Raw genomic sequence first — 17,497 nt, 5'->3', positions numbered from 1 at the left:
AATATGTTTCAAAATATGGGTAACGGAAGTGTTTTAATGGGAACAAAGTGTCTAGGTTCACAGTATCCCTACTTTGCTATGTCTACAGCGTAAAGCTAAACAAAATAGATAATATAGAGAATCAGAGAGGAAAGAAAGTCTTAAAATTATATTTTCACCATTTTTGAGATGCATATGGTAGCGTGAAAATAAGAAGTAACTTACTCAGCAATGAGACATTAGTGTTTTGGGACATATTATCTTATCTCCCCGAATGGGAATCAAATCTAACATCCCTTAAATAAGTAAAAAAGTATAGTAATTTATCATTAGTATCCCACAACCTACTTCACAAAGTAACAAAAAAATATGAATAAAAAAGAAAATATCCATACATACCGTATTAATATGAATGAGACATTAAAAAAAATTAAAAACCGGCTTTCTAAACCACAAATGTCATAGAAATGCCTAAAAATAAGCACAAATCCAAGTAAATCGACATGCCGTCACGTTTTTACATGACAGTGAATCTAACCGTCATAAAGCACTGTTATATAGAGGAAAGGAAGTAGGTTGGTACATACTGGGTTAATTATTCATTTTGATGTCACTAATATGGTCAATTCTAAGTCAAGTTAGGGTAAATGTCAAATGACTGAAGTACAATTGCTAGATATTTCTTTGTTGTTTTCAATTTAATTGTTGTCAATTTTAAGCGCATGATTGTCTGGTTATAAATCATAGTTACATGATCAGATGTTTATCTTACAGAGGTGAGGTGACAGGAAGATATTATACGACTTTAACGGAACGTTAAAAATTTAAATTACGATTTTTTAAGTTCATAACAGTACAGACAAAAAAAAACATAATTAATATTTATCTCCTAAAAACACTTAAAAAATATTAAATAAGTATTCGTATTGAAGTATGTATAGTATGGTAAGTGTATAAAGCGGGTGAAGCCGCGCGGGGGCTGCTAGCAAACATAACAAAATATTAACATGTACTTACAAATCGGTTAAAAATTTGCTTAAAAACATAAAATTTATACATATGCAATTCTCATGTACGGTGTAACACGCCAAGGTGACATTTTCGTCCAATGAGAGCGCGAGCTACGAGTGACGTCACGCCGACTCGTGCGCAACGTGACAATAATAATATGTAGACGGACAATACTAAAATGGCAATTTATTGCAAATTATTCAAAGTAAGTACTGCCTGATATAAGTAAAAGATGTTTATGTATTGATAGTTGATTCGATTCTCACTTGGAATGCTTATGGGCTTTTCCAAATTATTTTGATATCCAAGACGCATCACAACTCGTCCTTGTTTCCCCGCCCCATCCCGAAAAATAGTTAGGGGTATAAGAAATATATATTTGCTTTATTAGTCTGTGACTTGTAAATTCTGTTCCTCAATTGATTTCGTCAGTCAACATACATACATATATACTTAAGAAATTATCACATTTGCTCGGTTATTACAGATTACAAATGACGACGACGAATTAAAAATATATATTAAATATTATTTACGCTTGTAAATATTACTTGAGTAAGAGTTTCTTAAGATTAAGTATTTCTAAAGACATGTTAATTCGATTATTGAATCATTTGGCGGAAGCCATAATATGATAACCTAAAAAATCACTAATTGGCTTTCAAAACCGTACAGAACCGGAAAGACGGAACGGAATAATAGAACGGATGTGTAGAGCTTATCAGCTTATAAAAATATCTAAATAGTAACAGTAATATCAAAACTCTCAAGTTCCTTAACTTCTTATTATGTTATTCGTATGACATATTTTGTTAAAAATAAATTTGCAGGATTTCAAAACACGTATCTTCAATACTGGTGAGGCACTAAAACGAATTGAGTTATAATATATGTATATACATATTTTATATTAATATTATGTTGAAACTGATAATTCTAATACTATGATATTATGTTAAGAAAACCTTTTCTAAAATAGACAAAAAAAATCATAAATTTAAAATCTAATTTATACGAAAGAGATCAATAAAAAATATAGCTATTTAATAAAAATATTTATTGTCAATAGTATAATTTTAAATCAAATAATGGCTATTACATTAACAACTAAAGTTACGATACATATTTTTTGTTAGTATCCATTATGTAAATTTACAGCCAAAAAAGAAAAAAATCTCCCGGAAACATATAATAATATAGTGGTTGAGTAAACAGCAAAAAATCTTTAAAAAGACGTTTCACACTTTTTTGTATCTGTGCTTTACCACAGATTATATTCAATTCGTGTCGTGAATATTTTTTTTTAATTTAAATGTTATTTTAATATTAAATTGTTTCCTATATTTTTCTGAGTGTTGCCATCTTATCTCTTGTTTTCAAAATATGCAATTCTCACAAAAGGAATACAGAACATATTTTTTAGCCTCACGCTTTATCTCTAGCGGGGTAGCCAGAGAGAACGTAGCGCCAGACAAAGAGCGAGAAAAGGAACGTAATTCAATCCCCCAAATGGAAGTCGAACCCACAGCCACCGCGCTTACAGTCAGAGATTGCGTCAACGCTCCACGACGATTTCATGGCAAAGATTGTTTACTAATCTATATATATAAAAGGACTTGTTCTCACTGACTGAGGTAAGACGCACGCACAGCCGTAACCGCTGTGCGTAGAAATGTGGAATTTGGACAGATGTTTGCTTTCGTAATCTGGACATCCACTAAGGGATTTTCAAAAATTTTAACCCTAAAGGGGTGAAATAGGGGTTCAAAGTGTGTATGGAAAAAAAAATAAATCGGCACCAATTTTTATAAAATTTGAAATTTTGACTCTTAAAAGTATTTCATTGCACACATGTTTCGTGGCTTATTAGAATTCACCCCTAATTACGCAAGCGAAGCTGCGCGCGTCCGCTAGTTAAGTATATACTCGTACTACATACGTATAATAAGAGTAAATGGAGTAAAAAGTTAGAAAGGTAAATTAAAAAAAACTGCAAAACTTTACACAATTTTAAACGTTTAAGCAATCCCAGCTTGTTTCGATCTAGCCATCCAAGGTCCTTGTCTTTACAGCCGTCACTGCCTGCCATTAAGAGCTGGATCACGTTCGACACCAAACTAGGTAATATAACTTGCTATATACCTATAGTAGTTGTGTTGAATAGAAGTGTTATTGTTCTTTTTTGTCTTTGTTTATATAGTCGGGAAGCACAGAAAACTTAGTGTTAAGACACTGAGTTTCCACCCATGATAGAGGAATTCCTTGTTAGAATTTTTCTTAGCTGACCAGTAAAACTAAATTTATTTTCCAATATTTAAAATAAATCTTCTGACAGGGAATCAAACCTACAATCATTATATATACATGCATCACATATGCATTCACACAAATTAAAATGGGCAGCACAAAAAAATTTTAGTTTTCTAACATAATTTTCCTTGTAATTTTAAACATTTGTGGTGTACTTGGAACGTGACATACATATGGTTACATTATGATTTTACACCTTTGACTAAATAGTTGCCAGTGGACAAGATATTTTTAGCTTCACGCAGTATCTTGCATATAGCAGGATAGACAGAGGGAACCTGGGAACCTAAAGTTAAACCACTCCGTTCCCATTAAGACACTTCCGTTCCCCACGAGCGCGTCGTTGAATGGGGAACTCAACGTTTAAGCTTTACCTTGATACTAGAGGTAATCAAGTGCTCGAGTTTATATTTAAAGATTTTTTTTAGATTCCTAATTTTTCTCACAATGCAGGATTGGCAGAAGGAACCAAGTGCTGAGACACGCTGTTCCTCATTTTCTACTTAATAATACTATATTTCTTTTGTTATTGATTCGAAACCATAACGATAAAAATGTGCAGCTACGGGATGTTCTCGAGCAGTTCCGCATTAGAAGGCTGAGGAAACTCAGTTACAAATACGAGTGCGTACATATTTTACAAGGCTTTAAGTATTTTTTTAATGGTAAATATTTTTTGTTTGTAATACACTGTGCATGTTATAACATTTTTTTTTTCTTAATACTGTACCTCTCATATAGGACAACAGGGGGACAAAACTTTGTGTTAGGACATCCCACCTTTGATTGCGTATTGAATGGTGGAACTCAACGCCGCGCATTGGCATGTTACTAGTGGACATTAAATCCACGACCACCACGTCTCACACTCTGTGCCACTGCGTCACAGAGGTCTCTTTAAGTAATTTATTGAAAACAAATTATATTATCAAGAATTAAATGCGTGACTGTACGCAAGGACATCCAAAAGGAAAATAGGGGCGTGAGAAGTAAAATGTGTCACAACAAGTTACAAAACGCATGTAACATTAAAGGGTTATTTAAATGATAATGACTAAAGACATTGACTAATTTGTTTTGTTTTCGTAGAATAGAAGTCGTGATGTTTGTTTGTACAATACATGGTATATCTGAAACTGAGCCTTGTATAGAAGTGGGTCACTAGACCTATAACAAATGAGTGTATGGAAAAGCAATATTTCAATTTGCAATAACTTAGTATATGTAACAACTAAAAGCAGTCTCTGTTTACTATTAAAATTAATATTTTTAGTTTTCTTGGGGCGTAGCAAACATATGTTAATTGCCAAGTTAAACAAGTACGTCAGTATTGTCGGTTACAAGAAAGTATAATTGGAAAGCAGTTCAGTTGAAACAAAGTTGTTCTAAAGTAAAATCGTCATCTTGTAAAATGGAGCAAATCCCACATGTAGCAGGATAGGCAGGGCAGAGGAAATCGTTTTAAAATACTCTGTTCCACACTTTCCGCCAAATTTTCTAGATATTGCATGTTAACTGGAGGAACTAATTCTTTCGAGGGGGAATTGAACCGTCCGACTATAAAGGCGACAGTTGTGGGTTCGATTCATACTCGGGGAAACGATTCTGGTAGACTAAGCAAGACGTTGGGTTCCGCTGTCTCCAAAATTAGACGGAAAATGGGAAAACAAAATGCCTTAATACCCCTCCTAGGTTCCCTCAGCCTACCTAACTATGCGGAAAAAAACGCTAATTGCTATCCACATTTTTAGGTATATGAGATTTAAACCGACAACTATCTAAACAAATTAGACCCACCTCAAATAAGCTATGACAGCCTCAAATTTATTTATTTCTATGTAGATACAGATATTATAGATTTGTACCGCCGCCGTGCAGGTCCGAGATTGTCATCTGACCTCTTTAAGCATCGAGGGCAAACCGGTGCGGTACAGGTGAGCTAGTGATAGTAGAGACGTAATGATACCATGTAAACAAAATAAAAAAAATGCTATACAGCATGTTTTTTTTCCTTAGTACCAAGATAGGTAAACAAATTAATTCTTAATTCTTTTCTCTGCTAATCTAACTTTCATATGTAATAACCTACACACATAGTGGGGTTTTTTTAAATACATTATTTTATTAATATATGTAGAACATATTGGATGTTAAAAATGTATTTATATCAAAGTGTATATGAAATGAATTAACAAACAAATAAATTATAAAATTAACATAAACCTTATAATATAAAACTAAAAGGAAAAGCACGTTTAAAAAATACTAGAGAAATGCTCAAAAGCTTTTTATAGATCATCTTAATTCCTACGATATCAATAATATTTATTTATTTTAAAGTTGTCGTGGGTCAATAGGACATCTGAATAAACACAACATTTATTATTAATAATTAATGACGATTATATTCATTTACATCGTTCATTTCCTCGCTCTGGTAGAGTTCCGTCACTCAACACTCGGTCTTAAAAATGAAGCAGTGCATTAGGGACGAAGAGTTTCAACACTAGACTCCCGCTGCCTACTCTGCTGTAAGAGATACGGCGTGGAGCTGTTAATTAAAGAAACGAAAAAGAGAGATAGAGGGTAGCCTCGGTTGATGTTTATTGGATAGTATCCATTGGAGGAAGATGATGTTAACAGCATGGAGACCCCCTGGAAGGCATGTATAAAGAAGTTGATGACAGTGGACGACGTGAAAGAGGTATGCGGAGACCGAAGGGTTTGGCGCTCCGTTTTCCCTGGCTACCGCGCAAGGCGCAGAGGGAAGCTATAAAAAAGAATCCAATAAACCAATGAGTATAAAATATAAAGTTACAAAGCTCATGTCGAACAGCGTCAGACGTACAAGTTACAAGTTCCACCTGCACCGAAGGTCGTATGTCGAAAGTCGTTCTACATTTCGTTCGGCGGTAATTGCGTGGAACGCACCGTTTTGGATATGTCTCTTTAATGTTTAGCCTAGATCTGATCGCTTTGTGTCTCGTGTGGTTTAGAGTTGGTTTCTAAGTTACTAGCTACTGGCTGGTGCCCGCGACTTCGTCCTCAGAGTTCCCAGATAATTCAATAGGAAAAGAAGTTGTCATTGCTTTTGCTAAGGATTAATTTTCTCAGTTCCACATTGGGTATTCCAGTCTTCAAAATGAGTGGACTCTATATCCCAATAAACAAAGTTTAATTTAAATCCGTTTAGTAATTTCGAAGATCGCGATGCATCTTCTCACCAGAGCAAGGAAATAACAATCGTCAATTTGTTGATGATGATGTTTTTAAAACACAATACTTCGATTATTAATAGTGCAATGACGAATAAAAATTATGATTAATTAATAGTCCCACGAATACTATTGTATAGAATTGGATAATAGTTCAGCTATGACCTTGATCGTATCTCAAGACAAGTGAATGTCAAAGATTAAATTAATTGTTAAAACGTTTAAATGTAACAAACAAATATACTAACAAATTACAAAGATAACATGAAATTTATATTTTATTTAACATTAATAACTATTTTATGTTGCTTTTTTTATAGATTTTAATCAGATTCCATTGGGTTATGTTGCTAAAGCAGTTTGCCGTATGTTACTTAATAGTAATACTGGAACATAATTTCTTACTAGAGACTCAAACGCAGCTTCGCTCGCTTAAGTATAAAATGTTATTTTTATATTACATACATTACATTCAGCCTGTTGCCTTCCCCTTCTCCTTTTACTGTCTCTTGGATACCAATCCATTAAAAATTTTCTCCATTTTTCATGTTTGCTTCTCATTTTTTTTATAAAAAATATCCTTAATTTTTTTTACAGAAAAATCAAGCCAAACGAGCCTACGGGTCACATTTTGATAAGTGATCACGACGTGTAACACCAGAGGAGCTACAGGTGCGTTGCGGGCCGCCAAGGTGGAAGTGGATAGAAGCGCTTTTTGAAGGTGCCCAAGTCCTGGAAACACTGGTAGGCTATTCCGCAGTACCTCAACGACTACCTCAATAATTTACTTAATATAAAAATATTTTATACTCGATCAGAATCGAACTCGCAACGGTCACTTTGAATCAAATCACTCACTTGTCAATACGCCAGTAAGGTGTAATAAAGTTATTAATTTATGAATATGTAAGAACGTGGCAATGTCACCTTCAAATACCCTCCCACTACAAATGACCGTGCCGAAGACCATAAAAGGACGATTAAAATGTATAAATAATAATTATTATTTATTTTAAATTTAAAAACCCATTTAAAAATACATACATATATTGAATTAATATATAAAAAATATATTATATAATATAAAGAGATATAAATACGTTTTAAAATTAAATATCAAGCACGTTTATCCTGCACGTGGTAATTATGTATACCTGCTGAGTGGCCGAACTCAACTCCGTTTTATCTCGAGTTACAGAGCAAGTTGCAAAATTCCCCCGAGTGGGCTTTGAACTCAAAACAATCTCGTTAACAGTCAGGCATGGTTCCACTGCGCCACGATAGCCTCGCATCGCTTATATGCAGTCTAGTTATGTCATTATTCCATTTTGTTAACTAATTTGAACGCTAAAATTCATTTTGGAGGTTACTGAAATTTACATAACCATTTGTTTTTTCTTTGTCACTTCAAGGCTGTTCTCAGGGTTTTAATATTTTTTTTTAATTTTAAGTATACATAAATTGCTCTATTACCTAGATTTTTGTATTCATACATAAGTATATAATAATTTCTTTACTTATTTTTAACATATTTAAAGTGTTATTACACTTGGGAAAGAAAAATAATTATTGAGAAAACTATTTTATAAAAATTTGAACGCAGTGTAATTAGAATCTACGCTTCTTGGAATTCTAATAAGTAATTCTAATTCTAAACGGTCTTCTCCTATTAATAGTTTTTATTGCAATAGTACTCTATAAAAAGATTAAAAAATTAACATGCTAACGTAACGTTTAATGATTCAGTAATATCTTATTAGGGTGGGTTTTGGCACTTTATTATGTTAAATATATATTCTTATATCTTTTTCCCCTCGTAACTGAGGCAAAGGTAGTGGTGAGACACTCCGTTGCCAAAAGTACTTTTCGGGATGAGTGTCTCGAAAGTCGATGCGTGAGTTCCGGAATTCGATTCCTCCGATTGGGAAATGCACCCACAACCGTCGCAAAACGTGTGTAAAAATATTAAACTTCTTATTTTGTCATATCGTTAACCTAACTTATAGTTAAGAATACTCATTCTAAATTCAATATAAAAAATAATCAAAGCAGAAGCAAAAAAATCGTGAAACAGAACAAAAAATGTAGCAATCATTTCATTCGAGTACATAATATAGAAGATTCATACATTTTTTTGTCGGATATGCGCGGGCGCAGGCGTAGGTCGGTAGTGATGACGCCACTCGCTAATTAAACATTTTCCTGTACATAGATTTAAATTTCATTTGTGAGATTGTAATATTTCTATAGAATTCTTTATTTATTTTTTTATAATTATGTTGTATAGAATCATCTGACACCATCTTAGTCCAATTGATTGACTATATGTAATAGTTGTCGGTTGAAATACATTTTGAGAATTATTTTTGATTATTATATAAGTAGGTAGGTACTTCTTTTACTGTGTGATGAACAAAAAACAAACAATTTTTTTTTTCATTTGCTTAAACAAACAAAATAAGGCTTCTTGCTTCTTCTTAGAAAATTCTCTTAGAATATCCAAAAGGATAAATTATTTTATTTACATACCGTTCTGCGTAATTGTACGTTTTATTATCAACTGGTCAGTCGAGAGATTCGCTGTAAGAGATTATTGTTATAAAGAAAGCTAAATTTAGAAAAAAAAGAGAGAGTGAAGTTCAGAGTTCAAAATACGTGTAACACTTTAGATTTACAATGAAAATGGACTCTACATATAGATAGTCTTATTTTATTTTATTTTTTATGAAAGATCTTTAGTTTCTGTTCTTTTTTCTTTCAATAGCGTATAAATGATAGAAAAAAAACGATATGAATTAAGCTATTGTGATGATTGTATCCAAATCTCTATGTTTTATTTAGATAAATTGTTCCAAATGTCAATCTTAATATTTGAATTTTAATAAAAAAAAAGGTAATTACACAACTTTTCGTGGTAAACTAAGAATATCGTTCGTTTCATATAATAATTATGTAAATACATTTTTTTAAAACAAAATAAATTGATTAAGGCCAGTCATGGCGCAGAGGCACGAACGCGCGACTAACAATGTGATAGGATGTGAGTACGATTTCCACTCGAGGAAATGATATAACTAATATTTTCATTATTTATCTCTCTCTGGCAACGAAGCAAAGCGTAGTGTTAAATCCCACCACTCAACACGCAATACCACACTAATTCGGCGGAAAATGGGGAAAGGAAGTCTTAATACTAGGTTACCAGGTTCCCTCTACCTAGTCTGCTATGTTTAGTATACAGAGTGAAGCTAAATATAAATTGATTATATCGAACAATATGAAAACTCAATACATTAAAGATATAAAACCAAAAAAAGCAATTTACTTAAGAGATGAATAAAACATTTACGATTTAAATAGCCTCGACAAGTCCGCCGAATTGGGAACGCGGATTTATAACGTCCAACATGACGAAAGCTCCGCATCGATCTAAATGTTATATTAAATTGCATAATAATTATAGTTTATAGCTATATAATTATTCATCGTGCTTATTTTTTTTTATAAAAGGTGGATTTAGTGAAAAAAAAAAAGATAATTTTGTGACAAATCACTATGTTTCATTATTTATACTTTTTAATTGTCGTCGTGGCGCAGTTAGACAGTGTCTGTCTGTAAGCGCCATGGTTATGGATTCGCTTCCCACTCGGTAAATTAATTTATTTTAATCGCTCTGGTAAACAAAGCGTAGCGTTGCTACTTTACTTAAAAGTTTTCTATTTATTATTTTTTCCTCTAGAATAAGAAAACTTATGGAATAAGCGGGGAACGAAGTGTCTTAACACTATGTCTGCCTGCCTACTCTGTTGTATGCGGGATATAGCGTGAAACTGATTATATATGATATCAAATCTCTTCTTTCATGAAACTAGTTCTTTCCTTTTATGAAAATATAAAAACAATAATATAAATTGTGAAATTTAAACTCGATTATATGACGTAAGTTTAATGGATCATTGTGAGTTGTCAAGTAATTATAATATGTCATTAACAATATATAATTATTGTCGACATTTATTTGAGTCACCATGGTGCAGTGCGAGAGAGTCTTATTGTAAACACGACGGTTGTGGGTTCGATTCTTAATTAGCGGAAGAGTTCTTCAAATTACGTACAAAGTGCGGCGTTAGGTTTCGTCACTCAACAGGCAATGTCTTAGAATCGGTCTAAAGTTAAAAACAGTAATTTAAACAATTATCATTTAATAGATTTTAAACTCTGGCTTTTCCCATCGACACATTCTAGGGAGGTGACTGTCACTGCAGAGGACTTTCCGACACAAATAGAATTCAAACCAGTATATTTTCCTGAGATTAGGGTGTCAAACCATACAAACTGTTGAGTTTTATAATACTAAAAACGAATATCGGTAGTATAGATTTTTTTCCGCTTCACGCTCTAACTCGCACATAACAGAGTAGACTGAGAGAACCTGAGGAACTATAGGAAACCTGGGAAATGAATGGGAATCGAACCTACAACCTGTCGCGTTTACAGGAACACACGTGTACTCCTGCGCCACGACTGGCCTCAATTATAGTTATTATATTACAATATTATAATAAACATTTGATATTTAATATGAACGACGTCAATAGTAGCGAATAAAGCAGAAACCCGCAGATAGCTTTCAATTCCCTGGCAAAGGTTAGAGACTTAGAGCGGCGAGAGTGTTGCATTGTGTAATTACAAACATTTATATACCACCAGGTGCAGTAAAAGCTTCGGTTTGTATCCATCACAGTGTTGCTTAAAAACCACTTAAGATAACTTACGTTCAGTTAAAAAAATAAAATTTCGCGTTAAAATATTATTTTTTTGTTATACAATAATATTTGATTAAGCGTTTTATTTTAAAAATGACAAAGACAATAAATATTGATATCTCTATCATAAATAGCAAAGCATAAAAAAATATACACAGATTAATAAAAAAAATAAATAAAACTTTAAACTCTATAAAAAAACGGCTAAACTACAGATAAAAAAAAACTCACCAAAAATAGCATCCGGCGATATCAAAATGTCACACACCAGTTTCAACACAAAATTATATGAACTAGAACTATAAAATCAAAGGAAACACAATCAAAATCGACACTATAAAATAAATGCACTGCACCACACGAGACAACCGCTCTCTTCGCCACCTCGAGGTCGACTAAAGACCAACTCTAAAGTTAAAATTGCAAGTGTTACGTACCATACTAAGGCTTTATGAATACATACTGCAAATTTCAAAGGAGGCCGGAGCAAGGAAATCTAGTTTGTTTTTAATCGAAATGAGTGTATTATATTAGCTTCTTTTAGCTTTAGGCTGTATCCCACATACATCAGGGTAGGCAGAGGTTACCTGGAAACCTGAAGACACTTCCGTTACCAAGTGTCCGACGAAATCTGGAGACATTGCGTGTGAAGTTACGGAACTCAACGCCGAGCTTTGCCTCGTTACCAGAGCGCAAAAATTAAAAAAATAATAAACAACAAGTCATAGCCAGACTGGGGATCGAACCCACAACGTTCGCGTTACAGTCACGGTCTTGTGTCCCTGCGCAACACGGCGATTATAATAGAGTTTTTTTAATATATTTATTTATTGTTTCAAAAATATTTTTTTCTTAAGAGTTTTTATTGTATGTAAGATATCACAGAGCTTATTTTTTAGCGCATTAATTAATTTTACCTAAGAGGATGTGATAAATCATTTGACCATAAGATAATTTGAATGTGCCTTTGTATATTGCTCTTTCCTTGTACTGGAATACGATTCTGACCTTTGTCAATGTTTTAATGGAGGTTTTTATAGTCTATATTAGTATTAGTTCTTATTTATATAAAAGAAGAAGTTCCTTCTGACTGAGGTCTATACTGTTGTTTATGTTCATAATGTAAACACCTACTAAGAAGGGATTTTGAAAAATTTTAACCCTGAAGGGATGAAATAAGGGTTGAAAGTTACTGCGGGTTGAGTGTCGAACTATACGCTGCGCTTTGCCCCGTCACCAGAGCGAAGAAATGAAAATATTAAATATTTCTCTCTTACGAGTGGGAATCGAACCCCCTACTGTCACGTTTACAGTCGCACCCTTGTGCTCCTGTGCCACGACGGTCTCGTGCCAAAATTACTATTATTATTGTATACCAAATTTTGAATGAATTTCGGAACAGTTTCCTTAATCTGAAGTATTCTCCAAAAAAATGCAATAAACTGGTTAAATGTATTTAAATCTAACTGGATGTGGTTTTTTTCAATATAAACGGATATATACTCTAACATAGCGGTTTTAAATGTACTAAAAGTTTTTGTTGAATTTTTTAGTGTACAATATTAACATTATTGTAACGGATATAAAAATATTTCGAGGATGACAAACTATGTATATACATACTTGCATATTCATAAATATGTATATCAAAATCTTCCGTTACTGACAGACAACGCACAGCCGGTACTAGGCAGCGTAGAGAGCTGAATTTGGCATGTAGATTCCTTGGGGAATGTAGGGGAAGAATAAAAGGGGATTTAAGAAAAAATAAGATTTTTCGTTTATTTTATATGTAGCAATAGCTTCACTAGAGGGAACTGCTAAGACAATCCTCCCAATTTTCGAGAATTTGCATGTTAATTGACGCAACTTGGTGCCGCGCTGTGTATCCTTACTAGGGCGAGGATATGAAAATAGGTAGTTCATTCTCCCGAGCGGAAATCGAATCCACCACCATTGCCATCACAAACACAGCTGTGGCACAGCATGTGACTGTGGCACTACGGCGTCAAATTGAGGAGTAAGCACATAGATATCGAGTAATGTTTATGTGTAGGTACCTACTTAAATTGCATTCATTTCCCGGGCCTGGTAACGCAAAATGGACTTTAGAGACAAAGTGGCAGAAATTAATGAAGGTAGAGGAAACCTTAATATTTCAAAGGTCTACCCCAAATTGTACAGTTCATATAGGAAACCCAAAAAAAACTTATCATTATCGGTCGAAATATTCGACAATTAAGAATTGAATTTGTTATTAAAAACAAAAACAATTTGTCAAAATAACATACATAATTTAAAAAGTATATAATATATTTTTTTATTTTTCCGACAACTTTAAAGAAAGATTCTATAACAAGCATATCCTCGAAAACGAATCCAATCCAAAAACCTCGTTTACAATCAGACACTGCTCCTCGACCGTCTTATTTATCATTTCATCTACATGTGCATCATTTCGAAAATCTTTATGAATCATGAAATGGATTTTCCAAGAGGAAAATGTTTTGATTATATCATAGTAGGTACTTACCTATTAATAGATTTAAGGGTTTGATAGAAAAGAATAACACTTTCAAGACAATAATACTTTACACTGATAATACTGACATTTTATATCGATTAATAAGTATATTTTTATATGCAATTTAATCTTGAGTACAACTTATTATTTTTCTCATTTCGTGTGTCTTGAGATCAGTGAAATTATTGATATCTTAATAGCCAGCCATAATTAACTAAAGAATATAAGTTAAAACAATTTTGTTTTGTTTTGTTTTACTATATTATATTAATATCAAAAGTTATATTCTAAGATATCATTTTCAATAATAAATAAATGTGAAAAATTTTGAATTAATTGGAAAAAAAAAATATTGCTGTGGCGCACTGGCTTTTTTGAGATCTGCGGTCTTAGCTTTAGTTAATTGATAATTTATTTAAATTTTTGTATTCACATATTTTAAATAATTGAAAAATATATCTGTGATTTCAAAATAAACATTTATTTATTTATTTTTTCGAACATGGGGTTAATGCTGTTAGCCCTATCGGATTTTACAGCGACACTGGTTGTTAAAATAATCATGTTTTACCTTGTGCATATAATTATTTATACGATACCAAAATACAAACTAACTATTTTAAAATTTTGTCTATCTTTCTGTCTTTATATTTGACTAGAGTAATCTTCGGTACAGCTAAACTGATTTTTATGGATCTTACACTGTATGAAAGAGAAGCTTATGGAGCAACATATAGGCTATTTATTTATCCTGGAACTTCCCAGGAATCGGAAAAATTGGGATATACACAGGGAAGACTGCGGTTGTCCAACGTGCTTGTAGCGCCATCTACTATAAATTTACATATATTTATAAGAGAACGAAAATAAAACTTTGAAAGTGCCATCTTTCGTTGAGAAGTTCAAACATATTAAACTAAATCAAGTGGCGCCATCTTGCGCAATCTTTATGACTAACAAATGTCATTGAAGATACTGCGCATTATCCGACCAAATAATATGTATAAGCCTAACATGAAATATCTCTCAATACGTAAGCATTTCGTTTAGTAGTATAATATCAAAATTCATTGTCATTTTTAAAATCTACAGATATGTCTGTAGTCTCTCACTCTTCATCCGAAATGTGACATATTTGACCTAATTTTATAGTAGTGGTTTATTTTTAAACTAAGTGTACAAAATAAAGCAATACAAATTAAAACAATAAACCGTTAACATGATGTCAAATTATATACAATAACCTGTACTGTTAAATATAGTGATTTCATATATTTTTAGACTAAATTTAATTTAATAGAATCGTAGATAATAATCTTGGAATCCCTAGAAATTGTTAATTGTTGTAACAAAGTTTAATTAAAGTTGTTCCTACAAAATTTTATCCTAGTTAAAGTTATTAAATAAATATTTTCTTCAATATTTAATATAAGTAGAAGCGATGTCTTTTGTAAAGTGTTGTTTTGAACCCACTGAGGGGCATGATTTTTTGGATTCATTTATTCAAAAGTGCACCGATCCTGGATGTAAGTATTATTTTCTGAACATTTTAATATTACCTACCCATATAGTTTCTAAATAAAAATATTCTGCCTTATTATATAATTCAATTAAAACTTGCCGGTCACGAATATTAATATTATTTTGGCACGCGCCTTAAGCCAAGTTATTGATTACTTGTCTACCTATACACTTTAACTAGTGCCGCCAAATTGGATATCCGGAATGACTTCCGGTTTCGTCCTGAAAAGGTCATGTTTATAAAAACATTTTATTAATAGAACGTTAATTATTATGTGGTAGCAAATATTGTTAAATTTATTTAATTTTTTTATCAATAAAATTATGGAATAATAAATGTACTGCTTCTAGTATATATTTTATAATTGTAAAAAGTTTAATAAGTCAAAAGTCAAAACACTATTCGATTAAAATATTGACAGTGAGTCAGACATTAACGCCCGTGGTCCTGTAAATTGTAATTTATGTGACTATTTAAGTATATTGAAATAAACGTCCTACATAATGGCGCAAGGTGAGTGTTTGCAATTTGCTATTTAACATTCTTATAAGCGAAAAGTTTTGTTAATATTTCGTTGACATCTGGTTACATGACGCCATCTTGATTCTTGTCACTCCATATCTGTCATTGGAACGCGTTTTCTTAGTTTGTTCGTTGAATTTTTAATTATAAAATCACATTAAATGCTATTGTAATGAAGATTTTATAGTGATAAATTACTGAGTGATGTGACGTAATAAGTCAAGTGGGTTTTTAAGTGTTTTTTTCATAAATTCCGCATATAGTTACTAAATCACAATGACCACCACAACTATACAAAATGCGACAAAAACTAACAATGCTGCCCCCGCTAAACCACAAAAAACTTACGGTAAAGTGGTTTTGACCCTGCACAATTGCTTACTGCCAGAATCTACGTTTAAAGAAACACCATCTCAGGCCGATGGCTTGGACATTGATACTGAGACAGACTTGCGCATCCTTGGTTGTGAAATGATACAAACGGCTGGTATTTTATTAAAATTGCCTCAAGTCGCTATGGCTACTGGACAAATGTATCTTCAGAGATTCTACTACTCAAAATCATTTGTCAGATATCCTATGGAAACTACAGCCATGGGAAGTATTTACTTAGCTTCCAAGGTCGAAGAAAAACCTTGCAGAATTCGTGACGTAATCAATGTTTTCCATCACATAAAGCAAGTTAGAGCTCAAAAAACCATATCTCCATTGATTGTAGATCAAAATTATATTGAACTAAAAAATCAAGTGATTAAAGCTGAGAGGAGGATTTTAAAAGAACTAGGATTTTGTGTCCATGTCAAACATCCACATAAGCTTATTGTAGTATATCTACAAGTGTTACAATATGAAAAGAATAAACAGCTTATGCAAATGGCCTGGAATTACATGAATGATGCCCTTCGGACAGATGTTTTCATGAGATTTCCTCCAGAAACAATTGCCTGTGCCTGTATTTATTTGACAGCACGCAAAATTGGCCTACCATTACCCAATAATCCTCATTGGTTCCTCATATTTAAAGTTACGGAAGAAGACATAAGAGATGTATGTACTAAAATACTACAATTATATAAGAGGACAAAAGTGATACCCGAAGAGTTAGATGCAAAAGTTGAAAGTTTAAAGAAAATATATCAAGCAAACAAGCATATACAAGCACAAAAGGAAAGAGAAGCTAAAATGGAGGAGAAAAAAGCTGAGTCACCTACTGCTTCCACATCTAAAGATTCAAAACGTGATTCAAAGAAGGATAAGTCACCTAAAACACCACCTTTGTCATCTAAATATCATAGTAGTCATAAGAAAAGGGAAAGGAGGTCTCGGTCTCCATATGATAGAAAAAGAGAGTATTCTAGTAAAAGACATAAATCTAGATCTAGGGATCGAGAGGATAGATCTAGAGAAAGAAGGTCAGATGATAAAAGGAACAGAGGTTCTTCAAGAAAATATGATGATTATGATCGCTCAAAGGCAAGGGATAGGGATGATAAAAGAAAGCATTAAATTAAGTCTATAAATAATAGTACAATAAAGTATCTTCATCTTTAATATTGGGTTTTCATTTTTTACCTATTTTGTTTTTAAAATTGTAATAATTAATACAATAAGACACTATTGCTCACATACTTCTTAATTTTTGAGATAT

At 32.6% G+C, this 17,497-nt stretch overlaps 3 protein-coding genes across 5 annotated transcripts in view; 2 read left to right on the top strand and 1 right to left on the bottom strand.

The window, feature by feature from the left end:
* The window catches only part of blo (bloated), a 56,685-nt gene extending 44,997 nt beyond the window's left edge, over window positions 1-11,688 (bottom strand). The window contains exon 1 of the mRNA XM_085194491.1: window positions 11,513-11,688. The gene's annotated coding sequence lies outside the window, so the exon portion shown is untranslated. The remainder of the gene's footprint in view (window positions 1-11,512) is intronic.
* Window positions 11,689-15,020: 3,332 nt separating this feature from the next.
* stmA (Protein EFR3 homolog stmA) overlaps window positions 15,021-17,497 on the top strand; it is a 28,373-nt gene continuing 25,896 nt past the window's right edge. The window contains exon 1 of one of the 3 annotated variants that reach the window (XM_085194486.1): window positions 15,021-15,331. In XM_085194486.1, coding sequence (XP_085050612.1) covers window positions 15,247-15,331 — 85 coding nt within the window. In that variant the 5' untranslated portion in view covers window positions 15,021-15,246. Of the gene's footprint in view, window positions 15,332-15,716; window positions 15,841-17,497 lie in introns of those variants that run through there. The other 2 variants (XM_085194489.1, XM_085194488.1) reach the window with 2 other exon arrangements.
* Window positions 15,982-17,400, top strand: LOC146533299 (cyclin-L1). Its single transcript, XM_085194490.1, has one exon. The coding sequence runs from the start codon at window positions 16,126-16,128 to the stop codon at window positions 17,353-17,355; it is 1,230 nt and encodes a 409-aa protein (XP_085050616.1). The 5' UTR covers window positions 15,982-16,125; the 3' UTR covers window positions 17,356-17,400.

This window comes from Heliconius melpomene, chromosome 12, assembly GCF_056956725.1.
Source record: "Heliconius melpomene rosina isolate 202511_hmr_F chromosome 12, ASM5695672v1, whole genome shotgun sequence".
In the NCBI taxonomy this organism is placed as follows: Eukaryota; Metazoa; Arthropoda; class Insecta; order Lepidoptera; family Nymphalidae; genus Heliconius; species Heliconius melpomene.
The sequence above is the reverse complement of the archived record's forward strand: the minus strand, read 5'-3'. Positions and strand labels throughout refer to the sequence as shown.

Coding starts and splice junctions, on each gene's coding strand:
- LOC146533299 (XM_085194490.1), top strand. CDS start 16,126: ATGACCACCACAACTATACAAAATGCGACAAAAACTAACAATGCTGCC.